A 27563-nucleotide genomic window follows, 5' to 3' on the forward strand; every position below is an offset into this window, starting at 1 on the left:
AGTCTCGGGAAGCTGCACTGCGCGCGCGCAGAAAGACCTCCCGCACCATACGGCGCACGCGCGAGCCCTCGTCCCGTCCCGTCCCCCGCCTCTCTCCGGGAAATCGCGCAGGCGCACGGGCGCTACGGTGGCCGGTCGCGAAGCGCCCGCCAATGGCGGCCCGCTTTCGCCGCGGCGAGGAGGGAAGTAGGCGGGTTGGCGCAGGCGCGCTGAAGGCTCCGGCCACTACCGGAGCGTAAACAAGGCGCCGCTGAGAGGGATGAGGAGGCGGCCGGAGCCGAGCGGGGCCGCGAGCCGTCGAGGCTGACAGGCCTCTTTCCGCTGCCCTCCCGCCGGCCGGGGACGGGGGGGCGCCGCCGCCGCCGCCGCCGCCGCCAGGGAGAGCCATGAACTTGGCCAGTCAGAGCGGCGAGGCCGGCGCCGGCCAACTGCTCTTCGCCAACTTCAACCAGGACAACACGTAAGGCCAGAGGGGGAGGGGGCGTGGCCGAGAGAGAACGCGGGGGGGGGAGCGGAAGGAGGGGGGAGGCGAAGGTTCGAAAACGGGGGCGGGGGGGGGCGGGGTGAGGATCCCCCACCTGGAACCCCGCTACTGCGCGTGCGCGTTCCTGAGTGGCTATACCTGAGATCCTGCACGCATTATTATTATTATTTTTATTGCTATTACAGATAGGTAGCCGTGTTGGTCTGCCATAGTCAAAACAAAATAAAAAAATTCCTTCCAGTAGCACCTTAAAGACCAACTAAGTCAGTTCTTGGTATGAGCTTTCGTGTACATTCTATACAAGATCTCAAAGTAGCTGTTCTATTACAAAGGAATTTCAGAAATAGACTGGAAAGAGAAGCTGCTGAATTGCAACTTATTACCAAACTTAAAACCATGGAGAGACCTGGTCTGAACAAAGACCTTGGATTCTTATCTCATTATACATGACAAAGCCATTTTTCACCTTCTCACCCCTTGCTTTTTCCTGTAAGACCTATTGCAGTCGTTAAGAGTCGTCCACAGGCTCATCACAGCTATCTGCCAATCACCCATTCCCACCACCCTTCTGAGTAATACCCCTCCCCACCTTCTCACTATATAGAAGGGTCTGGTGACTTCTGTTTCAGTGTATCTGAAGAAGTGTGCATGCACACGAAAGCTCATACCAAGAACTAACTTAGTTGGTCTTTAAGGTGCTACTGGAAGGATTTTTTTTTATTTTGTTATTATTATTGTTGTTGTTGTTTGAATTTATATACCGCCCTATACCTATAGGTTTCTGGGCGGTTCACAAAAAAGATCGCAATACAGTATATAAAATCAAAAGAAAAACAATAACCCAATAACACCCCCTCCCCCCCAAAAGAGCCACATTTTAAAAAGGTATAGGATGTCAGTCAGGTCAACCAAAGGCCTGGTTAAAAAGGAACGTTTTTGCCTGGCGCCTAAAGGTGCATGATGAAGGCGCCAGGCGGACTTCCCTGGGGAGAGCATTCCACAGACGTGGGTTGGCAGTGACAGCAGATATGTCCTATGCTTATGGTAATATGTTATATCTTGTTAATTATGCTGTTTTAAATGTGCAGTGTATATTCCTTTGAAAGAGGGAGAGTTTGGAGAAGAAATGTCCATAAATGAGGTGGGGGGCAGGAGGAAGAGAAGGCACACACACCAAGGATTTATTTGTTTCTTAGTTTATTTTTATTGCTTTCTTTCTTTTTTAAAAAATCCAAGGAGATCGAGCCAGGTGTATTATGGTTCCCACTGCCTCTCCTTTTTATCCTCAAAACACGCCTGGGAAGTAGAATTGTAGGGACGCTGAGGATCATCTAGTTTAACCCGCTGCAATGCAGGTATTCGCAGGGGCTTTGTGGGGATTGAACCTGCGACCTTGGTGTTATCAGCACCAGGCTCTAACCATCTGAGCTATCTACTTGTGAGTAGGTTAGACAAAGAGAGAACGGGGAACAGTTGGCTGGCTTCCAAGGTCGCTCCCAGTGAGCTTCATGGCTGAATGAGGATTCGAACCCACTCTTTCCCAGGTTCTGGTCTGATCCTGTATTTATTATTATTATTTATTCATTTAATCTATATCCCACCTTTTTCTCCATGGAGCTCAAGGTGGCAACATTCGTAGATCTCCCTCTCCTCATTTAATCCCCACAACAGCCCTGTGAGGTAGTTCAGGCTGAGAGGCAGTTGACTGGCTTCCATGGTCACACCCAGCCAGCTTCATGACTGGGGATTCGAGCCCCGGTTTCTCCCATGTCCTGGACCAGTGCTCAACCATTGCACCAGTGTTCCTATGCAGTGTTCATATTTTGAGTGAAGTAAGAATTCACATGGTATATTGGATTTTGTAATCATTGCCTTCAAAGTTGGCTGCTGGTGGTGCCATATTTACCAACTAGCTTCCCCTACTTGACTCTCCAGATGTTTTGGCCTGCAAGTCCCATCGGCCAACATCTGGAGAGCACCAGGTAGAGGGGAAGGTTGATCTAGCATAAGGAAGAGTTCTGGATAATTCCTTTCTTTTCTTTAAAGGAGGTTGCTGTGTCTTGCCTGAAAGATTCAGATTATCCCTTTTAATGTGTGTTAAGATCCTAGCCTTAAAGATAAATGTTGTGGTTTGCCATGGTATGTTATTAGGTTTGTGTCTCTTACTCTGTCTTTTTCTTTTTTTTTTATACATGTTGCTGTGTTACTTTCATAAAAGTATATTGCTCCCTTTGTTAACTTTTGCTTAGTAACATTCTGGTGACTGAACGCAAATAAATCTGAATCTGGCCAATTCTGTGAGTGACTGGGTGTTTGCCAAGTTATTCAGATGGCCACTGTTTTATTCAGGGATCTCAGGTGGGTGAGAGATAACCACTGCCAAGCTGTTCATGCTGTTGCCAAACCTGCCTTGTTAATTGGTCACTGTAGCTATGTTGTAATTGTCCCTGTATGTCCTTTTTTCATTTCATTTCCCTCTGAACTCACTTAACTACCTTTCCCAACCGTGTGTGTGTGTGTGTGTGTGTGTGTGTGTTTGCACGCGCACACACACAGTTGTGTGTACTTGCCAGTTCAGGATTTGCAATTCATACATCTGACAAGATGAAAAAAGGGTAAAGGACCCCTGACAGTTTATAGTATATATTGGTTAGCATTGTAAGATACCGCAAATCTCATTTTTGTTTTTTGCTACAACAGACTTAACACGCTACCTGTCTGGAAGGTGTATGTGCTGCAAGATGCTTGTGTTTTTAAAACAGGTTCTTGGCAGGGAAATATTTAACTTGCAATTCTTTCTCCATTGTGGAGGTACTTTGATGAGGGTTAGAACCACGAATCATCACACACACCCTTCTTCTTGAGCTTAGAGCACCTTGAGGGTTGGGAAAAGTGGGACTTACTGCTGAGTAAGCATGCACCATATCTGCAGTTCTAGGCATGCTTGCTTAGAAGCAAGTTGCTGGGGTTCATAAGAGGGAGACTGCTAAATCTTCAGTGTGTCTCACTGAAGAAGGCTTCGGAAAGGTGCTGGTGGAGAAAAGATCACGACTCATGGCCTGGGCAGGTGGAGAATGAGGGATTGGTGGTGGTGAAGTGGAACTCTTTCTTGATGCCTGCAATGAGAGCAGATCCCACAGTGGGTTCTAGCACTTCAGAAAGAATGAAAGGACGGGTCTGTGCCTCGAGCTTACAATACAGAGGATAACACAAGGGCCACTGTGGTGTGGTGGTTAAAGTTTTGGGCTGGGAAGGACTGGGGAGACCAAGTTTAAAGCCCCACTTGTCTATAGAGCTTACCAGGTGGCATCACGTCAGTCGCTACCTCTCAGTCTTATCTCACAGGATTGTTGTAAGGATAAAAGTGTGCGCAGGGGGAGGGGGCAAACTGTGTATGCTGCCTTGTGCTCCTTGGAGAAAAGTTGGTTCGTAAACTAATAATTCCCAGAGGAAGGGTAGGCAGAATATACCATGTTGCACTTACGCATACCTAGGTTCAGTTTAATTGCAGTATGAAAACTTCACTGGGAAGGCTTTGAGGAGGGGTTTGAAGTCCTTGGCAAGCACTTCAGGCACAGTTCTGAGTAATCCCAGTTTGGATTCAGCTGCAATCCCCAAAGCAACCTTTCTTGGGGATATGAAACTGCTTTTTATACTGAGTCAGAGGTTTGATCCATTTAGCCCTGACTTGTCTACTCTTTGCAGTCTTGTGTTAAGGCCTGGGGGTGGGGTCCCAGGCTTGTTAGACTTCCCCACAAGTCCCATGAGTGGTAAGGGATGTGGGGGTGGGTGTCGCAGGGGGCAAGCCTTTTCTGTTTCAGAGCAGCCTCTCTGATCCACTCACTGAGAAACTTACATTGAGCTTCCCAAGAACCTCAGGGTTTCCTGGAACATAGTATGAAGGCCTTTGGTATGAAGAGTGTAAGAGATGCTCTGTCCAGTTCAAGGCAACCTTTGCCAACCTGGGGCCCTCCATATGTTTTTGGACTGCAGTAGAGTTATCACACCTCTCTTGTGTGGACAGTGCTCAAACATTAGGTGCATTGAAGTCAGTGGACACCCAGTAGTTTTTCCTGGAAGACACCCACTGCCCTGATGCAGTTAGCCTTCGGGGGGAGAGAGGGCCCTAATGTTTACTCAGAAGTCAGCCCTGCTTTGTTAACGAACCTTACCCTGTAATTCTAAGCAACTAACTTTGGAGTAAGTCAGGAATGGGACATCTGTGGCTTTCCAGGTGTTGCTGGTCCACAGCTCCCATTGGCCATGCTGCCTAGGGCTGATGGGAGTCTGAATGCAGCAACATCTGGAGGGCCACATCCCTGCTGTAATCAAGCTCTTATTCTTTGTATATATAAATTTGGTATAACCACCCCCAAATCAAAGACGGTGTGTGTGTGTATCCCCGGGTCTCCCCTTTCCTTCTCCTTGTCCCCAAATTTGTGGCTTTCTGGGCCTGGCATTGGTGTGGGACTTCCTATAATGGGAGCAGAAGCAAGCTGAAACACTGCAGAGTTCTTGCCTCTTGAATTCAAAGTAGGGCTCACACTGAAGTGCATGGGAAAGAAGTCGGAGTATGTAGTCAGAGTGCGAGGGTTTTGAAATGCTTAAGAGGCAATTGATGGGGCAGTGATAAATAGGCCATTTTGCAGGGAGGAGCATCACCCGTGGGAAGTGAATAAGAGGAAATGATCGGGAGAGCTGTGCCGTTGGGCTGTTTTTGGAATGACTGCTTCCTTTGTGTACAAGGGAAGCCACACAAAATTCCTTTCCTTGATGCTGGGTGACTTGCTGAGATCGAAGGGCCCAAAGGTCTAGTAGCCTGATCCTTTCCTCAAAAGCTTGGCTCTCTTGGCTCCTTCCCACCGCAACCCTTCCACAAATAGGCTTGCGTAGTCTGTCCAGTGTATGAAATTCTTTAGTCAGTGTGTGTAATAGAAAACCGCTCTCCCTGTGAAAGAAAGTGATCCGAGTTCATATCCCTAGAGAGAAGTAAATTCTGCGGCCCAGTACAATGATATTAAATATAGTACGATCGCACCTTGCACGCAATTAACTTGTGTGATTTCAACCTTGCATGACTGAAAGCCAGCTGGTTGAGATCTTGCGGATAAATTGCACACTTGGGTTCTGGTATATGTGTTTTTGCATAGTTGCACCATCTTAACCCCTGCACAAAACACACTAGTACTGTAGATAAAACTAAATGACAGAAAGTGTAAGTGACAAAACTTGGGAATTTTAGCACTATGGTGTGGACTTATTTAAATAAAAGCACTGAATTTATGATTAGGCAGAGCTCTGCCCCCCCCCCTTCATTGTAGGAATGTGAAACGAGACCTTCCTGTTGTGGTACAGAGGTTTGTGGATATCATTTGCTGTAGGTTCACACTGAAATAAAAGTGTGTGGAGTGAAAGAATTGATTTCTGTGATTGTTGTTGATAAATTCCCCAGCACTGAGTACATCTTGAGCAACAATAAAAAGAAGGGTTTTGATATGAAGAACAGTGTTCTGTTTCAGGTGGATATAGGGGTTATCTTGAAAGAAATGTTGTGGTCTCTTGTTCTTACATTGTACTCTGGTCTTGTATGCAGAATGCCACAGTCCCACTTATCATAATAATAATAATAATAATAATAATAATAATAATAATAATAATATAATATTTGAGGCTTAGTGGGACGCGATGTGGGTTAAACCACAGAGCCTAGGACTTGCTGATCAGAAGGTCGGCAGTTCGAATCCCCGCAACGGGGTGAGCTCCCGTTGCTCGGTCCCTGCTCCTGCCAACCTAGCAGTTTGAAAGCACGTCAAAGTGCAAGTAGATAAATAGGTACTGCTCCGTCAGGAAGGTAAACGGCGTTTCCATGCACTGCCCTGGTTCGCCGGAAGCGGCTTAGTCATGCTGGCCACACGACCTGGAAGCTGTACGCCGCCTCCCTCGGCCAATAAAGCGGGATGAGCGCCGCAACCCCAGAGTCAGCCACGACTGGACCTAATGATCAGGGGTCCCTTTACCTTTACCTTTATTTGAGGCTTGTCAGATATGCTTAGTGTATGTTTTTTTAAAAACGAGAACCTCAATATTTACCAACCAGAGCTAGGTGCAAAGGATGTTCAGTTAGAACAGGATACTTCTAAGCACTTTCTGAGCCCAGGAATTTGTATTTAGTACCAGAACTGAACTGGGCCAAACTCACTCCTTTCACCTGTAAGTCTACTCATGGTTTGCTTTCTTCAGGTCGGCAGCCTAATTTGGTGGGGAAGGTTGCTGTCGTTTAAAACATTTGGAGTCTTGCCCACCTGCGACAAATTACCCAGAGATCTGCCAGATCTCCTCCTCATGCGCAGAGTACCTGCTGTTGAGAGACTTGTGGAAGATGCTCAAAGGAAGTGTTTTGCAACCACAGTGTGTGTTTTGTCTTCTGACAAGTGTAGTCTTAATTATTTACAACCACATATCACAGCATGTTAGTAATCGATCTTTGGTGCTGTTTGGAAGGATAATGGCACAGGAAGAGGCTGTTTATCTTTCAAGCCAGTTCTTCCAATCAGACCTCAAAATGGGGGCTGGGTGTTGCATGAACAATTCTCCCCTTCCCCCTGTTTCATTTTCTCTTCGTAGCTGCTGTTCTCGCAGGCAGCACGATGGCATTGCTAGCTCAGAGATCCTAAGGAGGGGCGGGGAGAGATGGAAAGTGGGCAGAATTATACCATGAATCCCTAGTCCTTTAGGACAGGGATGTCTTACTGGTCGATCGCGATCTACTGGTCGATCGTGGGGTGTCCCTGGTTAATTGAATCTCAACAACTCTGGTCAATCCAACGGTAGATCACTGCCAGTTTTTTTATAATGGGAGTAGATCGCAGTCTCTTGGAAGTTGGATGTGCCTGCTTTAGGAGAAGGCCATAGCAAGATGTTTGCCTCGATCCCCCTAGGTACATACTTGTACAGGGAAGTTCACATCCCTAACAGGACAGGGAACAGGGCGTGCCAGTGTGAGCTACAGACTGGGTTGAACGTGCATCCTCTTGCCAGTCAGTGGAGACACTACTGAGCAAGACAGACCCAAAGGTCTGACATAGTGTGAAGCAGCTTTCACTGATAGGTTCAGCCTTCTGTTGAGGAACACAGTGCTTCTCTGCTTGCTATCCCCAGCTTCTAAATGACAGGATTATCGCTGATCCACTTGGCTCTCCAAAAATCAGGCCTTTTTGCTAGGTCATCAGCGCAACAGCTTGTTGTGGGGTTTGGTCATTTGATTTAGCGTCTGATACAATTGACAATGGGCAGTGCAAGTTGCACAAACCTCAGAACAACAAATGCCTTAAAAATAAAGGCTTTCGCTACATGGCGTACATTACAACTAAGCATTTCAGCTTCCCCAAAGAGTTGTGTCTCTTAAGGGGAAATGAATTGTCATGTGATTTGTGTTCATGTGTCACTTATTTGGTCTGGTCAATATCTAACTCTCTTGAGGACATGCCTTAGCAATAACTTTGGAAAAAGCAAGCACTTAAGTTTCTCCCCCTCCCCAGGCCACTCAAAGAGAAACAATTTGCCCCAAGCCAGGAATCCAGTATGCAAAGAAAGCACTATCTTACGGGTGCAAACAAATCACACAGCCATTATCAATATGCACATAGTTCTGTGTTCAGCTCTTACTGCTCCTTGCAGCATGCTCTTTTTGAACCTTGGTCTGCATTTATTTTTGCAGTAAGGCAAATAAAGAAAAGAATGGGGCTGCTATTTTGGTTTTGCAAGCAGCCACGTACTTGGATGATGAAATTGGTGAGCGCGAAATTGGTGAGCGCGTGATGATCCAGGACAAACTGTGAAGTTGAATGCACTTGTGAGAGAGCTTGGGGTGCTCTGTTGCAATCTTTGCCAACCTGGTGCCCTCTGGATAATTTGGGCATGACTCTCACCGGCCCCAGTGAGCACAGCCACTTTCACTGGGGCTGATATAGTCCAATACTTCCGGGAGGGCATCAGGTTGGGGGAGGTTGCTGCTTGGTTTTCTGTGTCAAACGGCGAGTTTGTTCTGTTCCCATGCTTCATTGACCTCATGTCTTGCTTTGCAGGTCCTTAGCTGTTGGTAGCAAATCAGGTTACAAATTCTTCTCCCTTTCTTCTGTGGATAAACTGGAGCAGATCTATGAATGCAGTAAGTGTATATTTTAATTCCCCTTCTACCCCACCCCATGCCCCCTTCCATCTTTATGTTGTGGTCACATTTTGGACTGAGCAGATAGTTTCTGGGAAGAATCCATCTCCACTTCCAATTGACTGCCCGCTGCTCTAGTAGCCTTACTTACCTAATTGACTGGATCCCTGGGCTTGCCCTCCTAGCTGCAAGGACAGCGGCCAGCTCCTTGACCCCAAACATCCGAGCCTGTATGTTTGGTACTTTTCTGGAGCTTCTTTCTAAAAAGTTCTCTTTGCATCTCTTATTCCAGAAGCCTCCAAAGCAAAAGAGGGAGAGAGAGATGTTTGGGCCACCTAAAATGTTAGTCTCTAGCCCCATCACATGCAAGATCTTCAACAATGCATTGCTGACTGCAAGCAGAATTCCAATTGGTGCCGGCTGCTGGGGGCAGCTGCTGTTGCACTGCTGGCAAGCAGCGAACCTGTCCTACAGGGTTGTGGTTCATGACTTCAGTGAGAGATAATAGACCACAAGTGGTATATTGGGGTCCCTGTGGCAGCTCTGCCACTTCCAAGAAGACGATGCATCTGTGATTAATGGGGGTCAAAGGTGGCTTGCTTCTGCCCCACTCTGCACCTTCTTAAAAAAATAATAATTCGACTTGGCCTCAACATGGGTTCAGCAGATTCTTCATTCTGCATTCCCATGATCTGCAATTGGTCCATTTACATGCTGCCCTAGCCCCAAGTGAACAGCTCAACATCCCTGGGTCCTAACTCCCCCTTTCTTGGCACAAATGTGTTCCTAGCTTGTGTCCATGTGTCTCAACCACCAGACCCAGCCTTTCTCTAACTGGGAGGTCTCATTTGCCTTTTAACAACTCACGTCATGCTTTGCATCAAACCAGAAGAAATGTGACTCTCGAGTTATTTGCGATGTGTGTCTTGAGTTCTTCCTGACTTGGAAGCTTTGATTCTGAACAGAGGGTGGAGGGGAGTATCTGTTCCCCTCTGTCCCCTCTTACCACCTTTTGGGTGTTTTATGCTGTTTGCTCCCCCAATGTGTTTTTGACATTACCCCACCCATTTTCAGCACAAAGAGGATATCTGGCTGCACGGTGTGGCCTTGGCTGGAGCATTGGTATCTTCTCACATTACCAAGCATTTTATGTAGTTGTGCAGGAATACGAGATGAATCATGCTCAGCTCTTTGAACAGTGGTGCAAAGGTACCCAAGTTCAAGGATGGCTTTGTAATTTACATGGGAAAGCATGTTTGCCTGTTTGTACACAGATGTTTTCCCAGAGCAAGCGCAAACCATGACAACATACGGGCATATACATGTACCTAAGAGACATGGTTGTACCACTGCCTGCAACGTGTGTGTTGTGCAGAAAACAAACTTGTCACACAAAAGTGTGGTACTGTCCTAAAGGACAAAATCCCTGCGTGGTGCCGTTGTTTGTGTTTCACTCTGCTGGGTAAATTGGGTGTGTTTTGCCTCATTCGATGGGCAGGCATTGATTAGGAATTGATGAGCCGCCCCCCCCCCCAACTCACACCTCTGCTTAATGTGGGGAAATCCACCCACTAAATCACACAAGTACAGTTTGTCTTCTTTTTTTCATTTTCGCTCAGCTTTTGGAGCAGAGAGTCTGAAAGGAGTGAATTGCCCTTGGTAATGGAAATGGCGCCGCTTGCTTGATAGACCCAGTAGATGAACCAGAACCCCTTCAGGCTTTAACTTCTGGCAGTTTTCCTAGTTGGCAAATGTCAACCGTTGCACCGCTTGATACAGTTAAGATTTATACTAATGGTTCTGGCCAGGAAGCCTCCGTAGCTGCTTGAAATCTGTTCCATGGCACATGCTTTTAGCAGGCTCTTTATTTACAGCTTGCTCATCTTCAGCAAGCAGAAGGTTGGGCTCCCTCCCGTTCTGTTGTCTTCCCCCACTTAGCAGCTTTGCTCTTCCTCCTGTAATATTAAGGTCTGTTTACAGCCAGCCTAGCCTCGGATATGTCAATCTATTGATCCTCAGGGAAGAGCGAAGCTCTAGCCAGCTGCAGTTTAGTCAAGCACCTGCATGTTCTCACTCAGTTCAGTCTCTCTCCCTCAAACCCTCTTTAAATAGAAAAATGAGGTAATTGTGACCAGACGTGCCTAAAGTTTTGGATGGGAGACCTTTAGGAGCAATCTTAACACCTTGATCCTAGGCACACTTTCTTGAGAGTATGTCCCATTTGATTTCCATGGAGTTTCTTTGTAAGTGTACACACTAGCAATCTGATATGAGCATTTTAGGGTTAGCCCTCTTGTCAGCAAATGGTTTTCAGATTTCCCTTCCCTCAGGGAATCCTTTGCATATAGACTTGCCATCTGATCAGCCACTGTCCATGCCACAGAGGATTCTAATGGGTTTAAGTGACAGGAGCATGGATTTCGGTTGAATATTAGGAGAATCTTCTTGACTGTGAGAGTAGCTGAACAGTGGAACCAATTTCTTAAAGCAGGGGGGAGGCTTCTCTTTCCTGGAGAGCCATATCCTGGGGATGCTCAAGCTTTGGAGTTCTGCATCAGGATGAGATGCCTTACAGGCCACCTGACATTTGTTTTTTTTGGGGGGGAGGGGATGACTCTGGAGGATGTAGGGCCACAACCAGGCTTACTGGGCGTCTCCATTGTGAATGGATAGGGTGACACAGAAATGCTCTACTCCCCAGCAACTGCAAATTGCAAAGTTCTTTCAGCAAAGCTTGTCAAAAATGACTACAGTGATACCTCGGGTTAAGTAGTTAATTCGTTCCGGAGGTCCGTTCTTAACCTGAAACTGTTCTTAACCTGAAGCACCACTTTAGCTAATGGGGCCTCCTGCTGCCGCCGCGCCACCAGAGCACGATTTCTGTTCTTATCCTGAAGCAAAGTTCTTAACCCGAGGTACTATTTCTGGGTTAGCGGAGTCTGTAACCTGAAGCGTATGTAACCTAAAGTGTATGTAACCTGAGGTACCACTGTAAACCCTTAAAGGGTTACAGGGAACCCTAAGGTTCACCTGAACACAGTTTTGAAACCACAGCATCTCCAGACACATTAAGAAGGGGGTATGACTCTTAATTACTGTCTTTTGAATCGTGTTGCGTCTTTGCTTTTGCTGGTTCTGGGGTGGGCGGTGCAGGCAGATGAGGCAGGAGAATGGGGCAGGTCAGCAGCAAGAGGAGTGACTTGAAATTCTGATTTGCTGTGTGAACAGCTCCTTTGCACACCTTCATCCTTCATTTTGTCAACTTTTTGCTACATCTCTCCTTTCCACCCCTGCAGCTGACACAGAAGATGTGTGCATTGTGGAGAGGCTCTTTTCCAGTAGCTTGGTGGCCATAGTGAGCCTCAAAGCCCCCCGCAAGCTGAAAGTTTGCCACTTCAAGAAGGGGACAGAGATTTGCAACTACAGCTATTCCAATACAATCCTGGCTGTCAAGCTTAACAGGCAGGTGAGTCATGATGCTTTTGTGTCATCTCAGGCTTCTTTTGTTTTTCATTCATATTTAGTATTTTATTGATTTGGTTAACCAGAGTTCAGATCCCCACTTGGTCATGAAGCAGACTGGGTGACCCTGGGCCAGTCACTTGCTCTCAGTCTACCCCACCTCGCAGGGTTGTTGTGAGGATAAAATAGGGAGGAGAACTATGTCAGGCACCTTGAACTCTTTGGAGGAAAGGCAGGATACAGACCACAGCAACAAGAGAAAAGAGCCACTGTAACAAAAAGAAAGAAAACAAAGAATCAGAAATGTAAAGCATAAAGGACAAAAGGCCTATTTACCGTATTTTTCGCTCTATAACACGCACCTGACCATAACACGCACATAGTTTTTAGAGGAGGAAAACAAGAAAAAAATATTCTAAACGAAACAGTGGATGTATGATTTTTGTGGTTCATGCTGTGGCCACAGACATGTGATCTGACGGTGAGTTTGGGGTAGCCCGATGCAAAAATCCTGAGGATCCATGTGGATCCATGCTTTGTAACCACGTTTTTGCGCCATTGCGGCCCCATGAAACAGTGGGTGCGTGTGTTTTTTGGTGCAGGCTGTAGCCATGGATATGCTATGTGATCTGATGGTGAATTTGGGGTGACCTAGTGCAAAAATCCTGAGGATCCATATGGATCTGTGCTTTGTAACCACGTTTTAAGTGGGGAGGGAAGGAAAAGAACTCAAGGGACAAGGAGCACGCGTGGGGTGTGTGGAGAAGGATGCTGCTGATAATGCAGGAGAGGCTCCTCTCCGGCTTTGCTCCTTTAGAACAAGCAGGCTCTGCGTCTCTCCCTCCTCCCCGGCAAGGAAACCATGATAGTAACCACTCTGAGACAAATCAAGAAAAATTGCGACCAACACTCTCCCCCAACAAGCGCAGTGAGGTCAAAACACACACACACACGCAGAGAGAGAACTGGCCCTAAAGTCGCAGGGCGCTGGAAGTCGCAGGGGCGCTGGGGGAGTGAACGGGAAGCAAGAGAAGGAGAAGGAGCCCTCACATACACAGAGACACACACAGAGTGTCAATTCTAAAGTCGGAGGGAGAGCACAGGGAGAGTGAACGGGAAGCAGGAGGAGGAGAAGGAGCCCTCTCTCACACACACAGACACACAGAGTGTCAATTCTAAAGTCGGAGGGAGAGCGCAGGGAGAGCGAAGGGGAAGCAGGAGGAGGAGAATGATAGCTCAAGCACACACACACACAGCCCCTATAGTGGCTAATCCAAAATCGGACAGCAAAAAGCTGCAGGCAGGGACAGAGAGCAGGGGGTTGTTTTAAAGCAGCCAACCCCGCTCTGCTTCTCTCCCTCCTCCCGGCTAGGCTGGCTGAAAAGCTTTGCTGCTACTTAGCAGCTCAGTGGGGAGGAGAGAGGAACATAGAGGACGGGGTTGTTTTAAAGCAGCCAAGCCCGCTCTGCTTCTCTCCCTCCTCCCCAGCTCGGCTCGCTGACAGGAGCCGCTTACACTCGCTTCGCTGTTTCAAAGCGAGCCACGGACTGCTCACAACTGCAGCAGATTCCCCCGCCATCTGTAGGCATTCGCTCCATAACACGCACAGACATTTCCCCTTACTTTCTAGGAGGAAAAATCTGCGTGTTATGGAGTGAAATTTACGATATTTGTGGTCAGTCCAGTGTCTAGGAATAAGTTTGAAACTGTGGTCGCAAGTGGGTGGGTTTTGTGGCACTGGTACTTTCTAACAATAGAAGGGACAGTAAAACTTCTTTTTCTGGACACACTTATGCTGCAGATAGGGGCCTCTTGTGACTTGAACGCTTCTCCTTGCACCAAACAAACAAAAAACTATATATCTCATAGAAAGCTAACCTATAGGAGCAATATTATATGCTAGTTTTCTATGTACAGTGAAGACAGGAAAATAGGAGTTGACCCTGTTTCTGGACTCAGCTGCTGCAGGTAGAGGCTCATGCAGATGAATTTCCTCCTGTCCCTGTGACATGCTCATATCGGCCATGCATAGTTTCGTTAAGTGATTTTTGTGGCATCAGAGGCATTGGAAAGCGGGGGGGGGGGGGGGGAATACTTTGGTAAAATTTCCCTGGAGGCAGGTTTTGCTTGCTGATAGCAGCCAGGCAAGTGCCTGTTTTCCAGGCCTCCATTCTGAGACTAGAACATAGCACCACTAGCTCTAGCTTAACAGGGTGACTGGTGAGTAGTCAGTCACTTGATCCAATCCAATAAATAATTATCGTGGAATTTTTGTTGGAATCTTGCTTAGTATTTTGTCCCTTGATGGACTGCAAGAAATTATAATCAACCCTTATTTATTTTGAGCACAGATATTTTTGTTGTGCAGGGCGAGGTGATAATTGCACTTCCTTCTGTCCCAGAACACAAACACACATTGCCTGTAGGGCGAAGAACAGTCAGGATCTTTCTTGAATTGAGGTCAGGATCAGGTGAGGCCTCCTAATAACAGGTGATCACAGTTGCCTCGCCTAAGTTGTGGGAAAGGAGGCTTTGCCTTGCGCTTCTAAAACAATATAATCCAGGCTGGCAGATTTTAAAACTGCCTTCACTAGTCACTAACTTCCTTCTGTAGGAAGCTTCACTCCGAAGGTTTTACGCTGCTTCAGGATTTTCTCTTCATTCTCTTCCCTCTCCTTTTTTTATTTCCCTCCTCAGCGATTGATTGTGTGCTTAGAAGAGTCTCTGTACATACATAACATCCGGGACATGAAGGTGTTGCATACCATCAGGGAGACGCCCCCCAACCCCGCAGGTAAGGGAGACCATTCTCCATTTCCCACACATAATCTTTCACACAGTGAAAGCACCACCCAGCTGTAATTCTGCTAGGAGGGTAGCTCAGTCAAGAATTAAATTTGTGTTTGTATAGTCGACCCTCCTGGTTGCATATTCTTCAAGGGGCAGCAGCATATGAATACAGACATAAATGTGCTGGTTCTCTCCCTGTTGTCCTTCTGCTGGCAGGTGTTTGCTCCAACAGGCCTTGGGGAAGTGACTTTTTAAAGGAAAAGACTGTGCGGTTTTTAGCTTTTTGTATTTTACCAGCGCTGTCCGTGCAAACTGCCTTGAGTCCCAACCACAAGGCCACCTTAAAATGTTCCCTGTCACCCACAGGAACTCCAAACCCTGTCCTGCAAGCCTCGGTGATGGCTGCTTTCCCTTCCCGACCCTCCTTGACGTGTTTGTAGCCTGAGGCAATGCCCCCCTTTTCTCTCTGTCCCTAGGCTTGTGTGCGCTGTCCATAAACAACGACAACTGCTACCTGGCCTACCCAGGCAGTGCCACGATTGGGGAAGTCCAGGTCTTCGACACCATCAATCTGGTGAGGTTCCGCAAGCATCTTTTCCTGCTCCTGTGCCCAAGGAGATCTTCCCTGTTTGGTGCTGGCTGCGCCTGTGCTAAGCTCTTGTGCCCCTTTTTTCTTCTTCTGCAGAGAGCTGCTAATATGATCCCTGCTCATGACAGTCCTTTGGCTGCGCTAGCTTTCGATGCGAGCGGCACAAAACTGGCCACGGCGTCGGAAAAGGTGAGGGCCTGATACACTGACTTCTGTTTAGAACGGGAACAAAGGCAGCATTTCTGTGTGGGCTTTTTGAAAGAGTTGAAGTGCCCAGAAGCTTCCTGCAGTGTTTCTGCTTGGGAATAATCCAAAATGTCAGCACAAACCTCTCACCCTCTAACTTAGGACTTGAGCCGCTGTTTCAGCTATGAACACCCTGTCATGCTAAGCTGTGCATTGGTTCTTTTCATCAGGTGGGGTTCTGTCCGCCTTTTAAAGTATAGCTGTATTGTCAGGGCTTTTCCTGCAGTGGCACCATGTTATTCCTGATGAGCCTTCTCACAGATCCTGGCAGGAAATCTCTCCTGTTTGCCCTGTCCCACCCCACAGTAGGTACAGTGCTGTATCTTGGAATTAAACTCTGTGATGCAGTAGTGATGTTGATGACAGTCCTACACTTTGCAAGCTTGCTCATCCTCTCAAATTAAGGTTACCAGACGTCCTCCTTTCCCGGGGACAGTCCCCAGATTTACAAATCATTCCCCTGAAAACTCATTTGTCGTCCCAAGTCTTTGCTGGCAATGAATACCAGTCTGTTCTTAATCTGTTTGCTTTTAATTTACTGTTTTGTTTTTAATTCCATTGGTGTTGGTTTTATGGCAATCCTTACGTTGTGCTGTGCACAGCTTTAGCCTTATAAATAAAAGACGGTGTGAATGTGTTCTGCATGAAGATTTTAAACCCCAGTGGACACGGCCAAGGATCTAAAAATTGCTCTTTTGGAGACCTGGGAGAGGAGAGGGTTGAAGAAGATTGGAAGAAATTCAAGATTTATTTAAAAAAATACTGTAATTTGGTTGAATGCTAAGAAAAGATGCTAGATCATAAATAATTGTGCACCACTAAATTAGTGAGAATTAAGATGATAAGTAAATTTGAGAAAAAAACTATAAACCTTTTGGAGAACTTATAGATTATATTTAAATGAATTTGACATAAGAGTGTAAACAAGATGATAAATTGCTGGCAAGAATTGGCAATGATGTAAATGGGAGCGGGAGGTGCGAGGGAGTCCAAAGATGTTATGAAAAGATGTTATGATATATGTTACACTGTTTTTTTTATTTTTGCATTTATGTTTGAAAAATCCAAATAAAATATTATAAAAAAAAAAAAATGCTCTTTTGACCCCAGCCATTTTGGTTCCTCCCAGTATAACCGGGGTGGGGAACCTCTGGGCTGTGAGTCAAAGGTGGCATACCAGACTTCCCCATTTTGCTTCACAGGCCATTGTGGAGAAGCCACACACCTCTGTACCTGATGTCAAAGGTGTTGGTGCAGGAGGGGCGAGGCTGGGACTGCAGGGGAACACTCAGGAGCTGGAAGTGGGCTCCGGATTGTTCCTTCTGTTGGAGCAAGGCAGGAGCAGGCCTTGCTCAAGGAGGAGGAAACTGTTTCCATTAAATCGAAACAGCTGTTTGAAGCCTTCCCAGTCTCTTCTCCCATTTCCATCTCCAACATTGGGGGTGGAAAGGAGAAGCCTAGGGAGGCCTCCAGAGCCCAGGGCTCCTACCACCCCTTGCCACTGTTGTTTCCATGCTTGGGAACCCCACACAAGAGAATTTTGACAGGCAGGCAGGTTGACCTGCCTGTCAGAGTTGGCTCACAGGGTGGAGACAGCCAAAGATCTCTCTCCCAGAGCTAGATAGGTTCAGCCCCTCTGCTCTCGAACTATATTGGGACTCTGCAGCAGCTATTTTAAACTGAACATTGAAGTCTTTGTTTCTCACCTCCTTTTTCCCAACAGGGGACGGTGATCCGGGTATTTTCCATTCCAGAGGGACAGAAACTCTTTGAATTCCGAAGGGGTGTGAAGAGGTGAAGTAAAATGCTCAGTCTCAGAAGCTTGCTCTTTGCAGGAGGTTCCCCCCCCCCCCAACACACATACACCTCAGCAGTTGAACCTGTGTCATAGGTAGCTGTGTTTCTTCATGACGGGGGGAATCCAAAATCTGCAGAAGGGCGAAAGCTTTGTTTTGCAGCAGGAAGCAGTGAGCAAGTTTTCGGGTGCCTCAGAATTCCCCAGTAGTTAAATGGGTGGGACCCTACCTAGGCCACTGTAGAATGTGGAGCAGTTGCCTCTGTCTAGCAGCCGCCTCTTCTTCCTCCAGTTGGGATATGGGAGCTGACCGGCTGTTTTCTTTTCTGCTTATTCCCTCCAGGTGTGTGAGCATCTCCTCTTTGGCCTTCAGCATGGATGGCATGTTTCTGTCCGCATCCAGTAACACGGAGACAGTGCACATTTTCAAATTAGAAACTGTGAAAGAGAAGTAAGGAAACCTTTATTTCCACAGTTGCCCACTTAGATCCAGGGTGGCCATAGGGTGGGCTGCAACCCAGCTCTGATCTCTCAGGCTAAGGGCTTTCAGTGTGGCTGGGGTGTGTGGGGGGGATTTGCCACGTTCCTCTCTTGTTTCGGAATATTCTCCCCAGCCACTATTCATCAGGCCCCTAAGTTAAATAGAGCTTGTGTCCAACTAATGTAGGCATGTTCAAAGTCCGTATCAGGGGCCTAATCCGGCCTGCCGGTCAATTTAATCTGGCGCCTTTGGCAAGGATTGAAGCTCAACAACTTCAATCCTAAAAAAAGCTGAACAACTCTGTGGGAAAATTGTAAAAATAGCTCAGCAACTTTGGTCAGCCCTCACACATGTTCACTTCATCAAATCTGGCCCTCTTTGAAAAAAGTTTGGGCACCGCTGAACTAATCCATACCAAGAGTAGACCCATGTCTGTTCTGAGCATGACTGAGTGGTAAGTAGGTCATAACAGTGGTAGCTTGTTAGGAGCCAGTTTAAAGCTAAAAAAATCCCAACCTTTTGACATGCTGACTCTAGGGTAACTTGCTTTTTGTTTATATATTGTCCAGGATAAATGAACTTTTCTTCCTTGTTCAGAATCGTTACTAGCTGTTGTGAGCATCTGCAGAGCTCTATATTTGTTAGCAAAGCAGGATATAATAAACACTTTTGATAAATATTCGTTTTGACGTAGAATCGGGGTGGAACTGGGCTGTTAAGGCAGTGTGCACACACAACAACCAATGATACCATTTCTTTAAAATTTGTGCTGTAAATATAGGATAATTTTTAAGGCCACCTTGTTTTGAAGCAAAAACCCAATGCAAGCAGTGCTCTAGTATAGTGGAGAGAGAACATGAAAGAAAAGGTTTTTTAAAAAATAAATAAATCTGCCTTTGGAAATAAAGTAAAGCTAGATCCATCTGCATCTCCAGAGGCAGAACGGGGAAAGTCCCATCTTTTCTGTAGAGGTCAGTCTATTTCCCAAATGCAATGGAAGACTTGTGCTAATGTCTTGAAAGAGCAGCTGAAGCTTAGAGGAAGTTATGCTTCTGCCTGTGGCTGTAAGCCAAGACATACTCAAATATGGCAGAATTGTTAAGTGGTGCAGGTGTAATTTCCACTCTCCTTCCTTTCTTGCAGACCTCAGGAAGAGCCCACGACTTGGACGGGTTACTTTGGGAAAGTCCTGATGGTCTCCACAAACTACCTGCCTGCCCAGGTGACAGAAATGTTCAACCAAGGCCGAGCTTTTGCCACCGTCCGCCTCCCTTTCTGTGGGCACAAAAACATCTGTGCATTGGCCACGTAAGTATGGGAGCGCTGGGTGGGGCGGGGACTTCTCCCCACATCTTTCACAAGCACCCTACAGGTAGAGGTGGAAAGGAAGGCCACGTGACCCTCTCAACATGTCTGTGTTTGTTTGTTTTTAACAATTATACTGCATTTGGATAATGCACAAAACCCAGGTTCCTTTGTGCACAATAGTGAGGCTTGTGAGGCTTAATTGATCAGCTGACAGCAAAGTCCTGTGCATGTTTAAAAAGGTAAAGGGTAAAGGGACCCCTGACCATTAGGTCCAGTCACGGACGACTCTTGGGTTGCGGCGCTCATCTCGCTTTATTGGCCGAGGGAGCCGGCGTACAGCTTCCGGGTCATGTGGCCAGCATGTCTAAGCCGCTTCTGGCGAACCAGAGCAGCACACGGAAACGCCATTTGCCTTCCCGCCGGAGCGGTACCTATTTATCTACTTGCACTTTGAGGTGCTTTTGAACTGCTAGGTTGGCAGGAGCTGGGACCGAACAACGGGAGCTCAACCCGTCACGGGGATTTGAACCGCCAACCTTCTGATCGGCAAGCCCAAGAGGCTCAGTGGTTTAACCCACAGCGCCACCTGCATCCCCCTGTGCATGTTTACTCTGAAGTAACTCCCATTCGGTGCAGTTGGACTTACACTGATCTTTGTAAAGTGAACTTAGCTGCTGGGAGGAAAGCAGCAACTTTAAAAACCACACACACATAGTTTAATCTTACGTAGTAAGGTTTTTAAACTTGACTAGGATTTACTTGCAGAATCCAGAAGATCCCTCGGCTGCTGGTAGGAGCTGCAGATGGGTACCTGTACATGTACAACCTGGACCCCCAGGAGGGAGGCGAATGCACCCTGATGAAACAGCACAAGTAAGTCTCCTGTCCTGCTTCCTTCTTGTGAGATGCTCCCATTTTTTTGTTTTGAGATGTTCCGTTTCAGAGCTAGGGTGAAGCATTGCCTTCATACAGGTGGCTGTGATAGCCATACAGTGGTGCCTCGCAAGACGAAAAGAATCCGTTCCGCGATTCTCTTCGTCTAGCGGTTTTTTCGTCTTGCGAAGCAAGCCCATTGACAGCTTAGCGGATTAGCGCTATTAGCGGCTTAGCGGCTTTTAGCGGCTTATCAGCTTAGCGGATAAGCAGATAAGCGGCTTAGCGGCTTAGAAAAGGGGGGGGGAGGAAAAAAACCCCGCAGGAACTCGCAAGACATTTTTGTCTTGCGAAGCAAGCCCATAGGAAATTTGTTTTGCGAAGCACCTCCAAAACGGAAAACTCTTTCGTCTAGCGGGTTTTCCGTCTTGTGAGGCATTCGTCTTGCAGGGCACCACTGTAGTTAGTTCTAAGGCACAGTTTGCTAATTTTAATTCTGTCATATTTTTACACCACCCTTCATCAGAGAAAGGTGTCGGGGCAGTGTACAGCATATGTACACCTGTAATGCAGAACAATAGGCCCAATGCCTACAACAATTTTAAGAAGCTAGCACAAGGCTGAGCAAAATATACTGTCATGAGTTGGGAGGGGTCAGCCTGGATGATGCCCTGAGTCCTTTCCAGTTTTGGGGATCCTATATCTGGCAGTAGAAGGCATGAGAGCAAGGTTGCCAAACCAGTCCCATTGTCTAAGTCCAAACTTTTTTCAAAGAGGGCCAGATTTGATGAAGTGAAGGGCCGTGAGGGCCAACCAAAGTTCTTGACCTTTTTTAAGGATTTTATCCCATAATAATGATCTATTATTTATACCCCACCCATCTGGCTGGGTTTCCCCAGCCACTATGGGCGGCTTCCAACAAAACACTAAAATACAATAACCTATTAAACATTAAAAGGAAATAGACTGCCACAGGGGGCAGATTTAACCGACCGGCGGGCCGGATTAGGCCCTCGAAACAGACTTGCCTGGTCTAAGCAATGGCTTTGGCTGACCCGTTAAACGTAATTTGCATAACCAAAGAATGTGCCGTTGAGCAAATGGGTGGGCCTTTCACCTGCCCTCCTTTAACTGCTAGGTAGGAGAGCCATAGCCAGAGTAGTGTGTGTGAGCTGAGCCAGAAGCAGGCTGGAAGCTGGACACACAGAGATCCGCTTGCTCTGTGCTGGATCCAAAGCTGCGACTGATGAAGGAGACTGATCTGTTTGGGCGTTAGTGCTGTGAGCCCCTCCATCTTAGGCTCAGGTCGTACAGGTTGTTAATACATGGCGAGTATTAACCGCTTTCAATTTTAACCTGAGGATTGTCATTTGTCCAGTTTTAACTTTAATTTTAATTTATATGACACACGGGCAGGTGTGGAGGATTCCCTGGTCCTGAATGGGGTAACTGTGCCCCTGAAGGACCAGGTGTGCAGCCTGGGAGTCATTTTGGACTCACAGCTGTCCATGGAGGCACAGGTCAAATCTGTGTCCAGGGCAGCTGTTTACCAGCTCCATCTGGTACGCAGGCTGAGACCCTATCTGCCTGTGGACTGCCTTGCCAGAGTGGTGCATGCTCTGGTTATCTCCTGCTTGGACTACTGCAATGCGCTCTACGTGGGGCTACCTTTGAAGGTGACTCGGAAACTACAACTAATCCAGAATGTGGCAGCTAGACCGGTGACTGGGGGCGGCCGCCGAGACCATACAACACCGGTCTTGAAAGACCTACATTGGCTCCCAGTACGTTTCCGAGCACAATTCAAAGTGTTGGTGCTGACCTTTAAAGCCCTAAACGGCCTCGGTCCAGTATACCTGAAGGAGCGTCTCCACCCCCATCATTCTGCCCAGACGCTGAGGTCCAGCGCCGAGGGCCTTCTGGCGGTTCCCTCATTGTGAGAAGCAAAGCTACAGGGAACCAGGCAGAGGGCCTTCTCTGTAGTGGCGCCTTCCCTGTGGAACGCCCTCCCACCAGATGTCAAAGAGAACAACAACTACCTGACATTCAGAAGACATCTTAAGGCAGCCCTGTTCAGGGAAGTTTTTAATGTGTGATATTTTACTGTATTTTTGGTTTCTATGGAAGCCGCCCAGAGTGGCTGGGGAGGCCCAGCCAGATGGGCGGTGTATAAATAATAAAGTATTATTATTATTATTATTATTATTATTATTAATAATAATAATAATAATAATAATAATAATTTTGGGTTGCATTTGAATCGATTGATTGCTTGTTTTTATGCATATTGTATTATTTATATGATGTTAGCCGCTCGTGAGTCCAGCTCCGGCCGGGGAGGGCAGGGTACAAATAAAAATTTATTATTATATGTGTAGATGAAACCATAAAGACAACACAGTCTTTCTTTCTAAGGATTGCATTGGTCACCATTCGCTCTCTGGTTCTTCCCATAGGCTGGATGGCAGCATGGAGCCAGGCAATGAAATCCTAGAATCGGCATCGCACGACCGGCCGCTAGTAGCACAGACGTACAGCACTGCTGTGACTAAAGGTACTTATGTGCCTTCTTCGCCTACAAGGCACGGTAAGGATGGGACCGGGGTGGCTGAGTGAGGAGCCTGCAAGGGGGGTGCCCACAAGTTCCACGTGGCCTTCCCCATAGGGCATGACTCGCCTTCCTTGCCCCTTGGGAGAGGAAGACTACCCTGGTCAAGAAGGCCGCTTGAGCCACTCGGCCTGGTCCTTTCATTGCTCCACTCCTTGTCAGAGGCAAAAAGTCAAACATCGCATCCCCCTTTATTATGAATAAAGCATTGACAAAGGTTGAATGTTATGTAATCCAGTCTTTGGGGAACGGGCTGTAATTTAGTGGTAGGACAGCGGCTTGGCATGTAGAAGGTCCCAGGTTCAATCCCTGGCAACACGTCCAGGTTAGGCTGGGAAGGTCCCCCTGCCTGGAACCTCGGAGAGCAGCTGCCAGTCTGTGTGGACTACACTGGGCTAGATGGACCTACCGTCTGGCTTAGTATAAGGCAGCTTTTTGCCTGCCTGCCTGCCTGCCTGCCTTGTATTGTTATGGTAATAAATGTATTGAAATGAAATGAAATGAAATGAAATGAAATGAAATGAAATGAAATGAAATGAAATGGGGCACAGGGATGCCCAAGCCAACTGACCATTTTAAAGAGCATTCATTTCCCCTCACCTGCACTCCAGAGTGCTGCTATGTCAGGGTGGCTTGGCCCAAAAGGCTGAGCAGTTCAAATGCCACTTTCGGGAACTTGGGGTTGCGCTGCACCAAGGGTACTTCAGTCCCTTTGGGTCTCTGGGTAGGGAGGGGAAGAGGCTGTTGACCCCTGAAGCCACCTCTGCCCCATCCTGTGTTCTGCCTTCAGCCTCCGTCTTGGCCATACCCACCCCTACTGTGGCCAAACTGCCTGGTGTCACCGTGGACAGCCAAGCCTTTTTGATTACCTGGGTCTCCCCAGATAGCACTTGAGGCTGCCATCCTAAGCATATTTGCTAGGGATTAAATTGAATTTCCCTCTTTGCAAGCATGCTTAGGCCTGCATGGCAAGAGATCTTCAAGTATCTGTGTTTGGGTTGATGCTGTGGTATGTGATGCGTAATTTCCTAGTGTAGCCTTTGCCAACCTACTGCCTGCCTGGTTGGCGTGCGCTGTCCATATGTGTATCTCTGCCCGTCTCTGTGTCTGCCTCCTGAAACCTTGTGCTTTGCATTCATCTTCCAGCCTATACCGAGGACCTGGGTGCGGTTGGTGGCGCTTGCCTGGAAGAGGACGCCAGCACCCTGCGGCTGGACGAAGACAGCGAGCACCCCCCGATGATCCTTCGGACAGACTGAACTTTGACCTGTGAACTCCACTCCTGAAGCCGAGGACGCAGGCCTGACCCCTCTGGAGGATTATTGTGTCTGTGCTGCTACGAACCTTGACCCGGGCTGAGAGCAAGAGGGAGGATGGCGGACGACTCTGAAGTCATTTTAAAACAAACACACACACAAACCATTGTAGCCGTAATGCTGATTTGATGCCATGGAGGTGGGGGGGTAGGGTGGGGGGGAATATATGGTTTCACTTCAGTGGCTTTTAAATCCTGCTTTACCTTTTAGCTGTGAGGATATATGCATATATATTTTTCGTCGTTGTTCCTGTTGCCAAAACCTGCTCTCTCTGTGCAGCCTTCGGCACCTCCTAGCTTTGCATGCTGCCTTGTGCCAAGCAAGCAGATCACTTCAGAACGAAGAAGTTTGCCGAGTTCTGGGGTTCTCTCTCTCTCTTTTTTTTTTTAGAAGACAAATACATGTACATAAATAACACTTGGCATCCGTGAAGGGAGGAGCAGCAAAGTTTGCTTCTGGGTGCTTTGACTTCTTCCAGTGCTCTTCAGCCTTACCATCCCCAGATGTGGGTGGACTACCACTTCCATCGTCCACAGCCAGCTTGGCCCGATGGTCATGGATGATGGGGCTTGTAGTCCCTCCACATGTGGGTGCCCAAGGATTTGAAGGACATTGGCCTATTCTACTCGGACAAAGGTTCCAGGTAGTTTCTTGCGCATGGGCTTTCGGTTGCAACTCCTAGAAACATGCAGCGATCTCTCTCAATTTTTCCTTTCTCGGGTTCTTCCCATCACACAACCTCCCCTCTCCTGTCCAGCTTCACAGTTTATTCCCTCCTTTCTTCCCCACCTCCTTCTCTCCTCCTTTTTCCCTGGACCATTTTGTTAATTAAAAACTCCTTCTAAATGCTGCCTTGCTTGTGGGACTGTTGTGTTCTCTTCCGCAGAGGGGATGGTGTGCCTCTGCTCTGGATCTCGCTTCTTTCTCTCTCTTTGGGGACGTGAAATGGAGAGAGTCCAGCCAATTCAGGCTGGACATTCTTTGGGAGCAGGGGAATCTTCTCCCTTCAGTTCTGTCTTTGTCCGAAAGTAGGGTCAGAGTGTTCCAGTTTCAGAGGTGTTGGCCAGTTAACTCAGAAAGCATCTTCATCCTTCGGTCCTTCACGTCCATCTGCTCATCTTGCTTCAATCCTTGCAAAGCCTTGCATCCTCCTTCAGCTGCAGCTCCCTTCACAATCTGTCGGCCCTGCTCTCTTGATTTCTCCCTCTCCCGCGCCACCTTCAGATGGCCACTATTTGAGCTTTCCCCGAGTTCCTCCAGGGCAAAGTGACATGCAGAGCCGCTGTCGAAATCCGCCGCCCTGTTCCTGGTACTCTCCATCTGCCTTCACACCCCGCACTGCGGTACCACTTCAGTCAGTCATGGCTTCCCCCCACAGAATCCAGGGAGCTATAGTTTGTTAAGGGTGCTGAGAGTTGTTAGGAAACCCCCTTACAGAAGTACAATTCACAAATGGTTGCACCACCCTGAGAATTGCAGGTCTGCGAGGGGAGGGGGTGGTCTCCCAGCTCCCAGAATGCTTTGAGGGAAGCCATGCCTGTTCCAAGTGGTATTGTAGTGCTTTAAATGCATGGTGTGAATGTGGCCTCACTCCGTAGCCCATAGTGGGGCTTGGGAGATGGATAGCATGGGGTACTGAAACATGGGGCAACTTCTACCATGCAGCACTGGAGAAGGGAGTGCTTCTTTCTGTTTCCAGGGTTGGCCCTGTGATCCCTCATGTAGTTGTGATTCCAGTCAAGGACCCCAAACCTCCCCCTGCAGTCCGTGGCTGCACACCTGAGCTACAGCTCCTGCACCTGTGTCTCAGTCTTCATCCCTTGGCTCCCAGACCTCTCAACCTCCAATTCTTTATGTAATCTCCCACCTCCCGACCGCTGGAACAGCAGTTCCGGCGTCAGGAGGACGGGCAGGTATTCGTGGAACTGCAGGGACTTGCGAGGAAGTGACCAAAGCTGGGCAAAACTGCCGCCCTCTTTTACAGAGCTGTAATGTGCCTTTTTTGGTTCTTAACCTTCCAGTTTGTTTTCAGTGAGCAGCAATGTGTGTGTGGGTGTGTGCGTGCAAACCCTTTGGGTGTGAACCTCTTGTTTTCCTTAGATTGTCAGCCAGCTTTCTTTTTTCTTTTTCGATTAAATTATTACTCACTCTCCCTTTTTTGGTGGCGTTCTCTTCCAGGCAATGAAAGAATCGTGAAACCCAATACGATGGCACTCTCGAGGAAGGGAAAATGGGTTTACCTCAAAGGGGGGAGGGAAAACATGCCCGTGGGTTTCTCCCTCCAACGGGGGCTCACTTCCCTCCCAAACTGCATTCCAGGCTCAGTTCAGGCAAGAAAGAATGCTCTTTGTAAAACCGAGCGAGCACCGAGGGCATTTTGCTGCCCAGGTCTTTATCCCACCCAGCAATACTTAAGCAGAAACTAATATGAAACAGTGCTTTGTAATGACCTATGTAATGGGGTGTGGGGTTGCTTGTGCGTAAAGCGCAAACTGCTCCAGGCTGAGTAGTTTGGACCAAACTTTCCCCCCAGGCTGGACAGTCAGTACACCATGACTGTCTCAGTCACTGGAAGAATCCGTCAGTGGGCGTTTCCTGAATTTCTTCCAACATAAGAGTTCTTTCACACCCAATCGTCGTCTCCTTTCTCTGCGCGAAAGCTGTCTGCGCAGAGTGGGCGTCCCCAGAGGAGGTCCTGTGCTCTCTCCGCTGGCTTCACTGGAAGAGCCCTGGAGCCTTCTCTCCGCAGCTCCCTTGGACTCCCCTTTCTCCCTGGTGTCACCTCTATCTCCTTCCCCAGCAGAAGCGTCCTCTCTCCCTTTGCTGGTTCCCTCTCCAGCATCATCATTAGGGAGCCTCAGCGCCACCCTTGGCTCCGATGGCAGTTCCCTGACAACCTATATATATATATATATATTAGCTTGATTAATGGGGGGTGGGGAATGCTTCAAATCTAGCAACATTTAGTAGTGTGCTTTTGTACCTCCCAGCATCTAGCAGTTTCTCGTTGTGCCACTAGATGGTAAACCTCTCCTGGTTTTTTTTTGGGGGGGGGGCAGAATGCAGCTATAGACATCATGCGAAGTCATGACTGCACCACAGATTATTGGGAGGAAAACCTTGTTGCTCATACAGCAGCCATGGAAAGACAGGTAGCGAGTCGGTGGCGCTATTCTGCAGAAGGATGTTTGCCAAGATCAGGGAGGAAGGCAATGCTTGTGTGAGCAGCAGATGCAGGGTGTGGTCAAGGCCTGGGGGCTGTAAGCTCCCTCTTCTGACCTCTCCATGTGACCCTTGGAGCATTTCCCAGGCCAGATGGCCCACAGGCTTTGCCTCTCGGGTGTCTTGTCTACCTGGAAAGCAGTGGCAAAGCGTGGGTTGCCAGCATCCGGGGCAAAGCAAGTATCCTTGGCACTGCTCGCTGATAGGCTGGAATAGGGGTCG

General features: G+C 47.8%; 1 protein-coding gene across 2 annotated transcripts; it reads left to right on the top strand.

Annotated features, from left to right (window-relative positions):
* The first annotated feature begins 139 nt into the window (after window positions 1–139).
* Window positions 140–26271, top strand: WIPI2 (WD repeat domain, phosphoinositide interacting 2). Of its 2 annotated transcripts, none has more exons than XM_081839913.1 (12): window positions 140–460; window positions 8569–8651; window positions 11948–12117; window positions 14811–14907; window positions 15380–15477; window positions 15589–15681; window positions 17462–17532; window positions 17877–17984; window positions 19158–19322; window positions 20088–20195; window positions 22652–22749; window positions 23950–26271. In XM_081839913.1, the coding sequence occupies exons 1-12, from the start codon at window positions 387–389 to the stop codon at window positions 24060–24062; spliced, it is 1278 nt and encodes a 425-aa protein (XP_081696039.1). In that variant the 5' UTR covers window positions 140–386; the 3' UTR covers window positions 24063–26271. The 2 variants fall into 2 exon arrangements, with proteins under 2 accessions (XP_081696039.1, XP_081696038.1); XM_081839912.1 differs by having other exon boundaries at window positions 142–460; window positions 22652–22782.
* The last annotated feature ends 1292 nt before the right edge of the window (window positions 26272–27563 follow it).

This window comes from Podarcis erhardii (genome assembly GCF_964252035.2).
Source record: "Podarcis erhardii genome assembly, chromosome: 14".
NCBI lineage: Eukaryota > Metazoa > Chordata > Lepidosauria > Squamata > Lacertidae > Podarcis > Podarcis erhardii.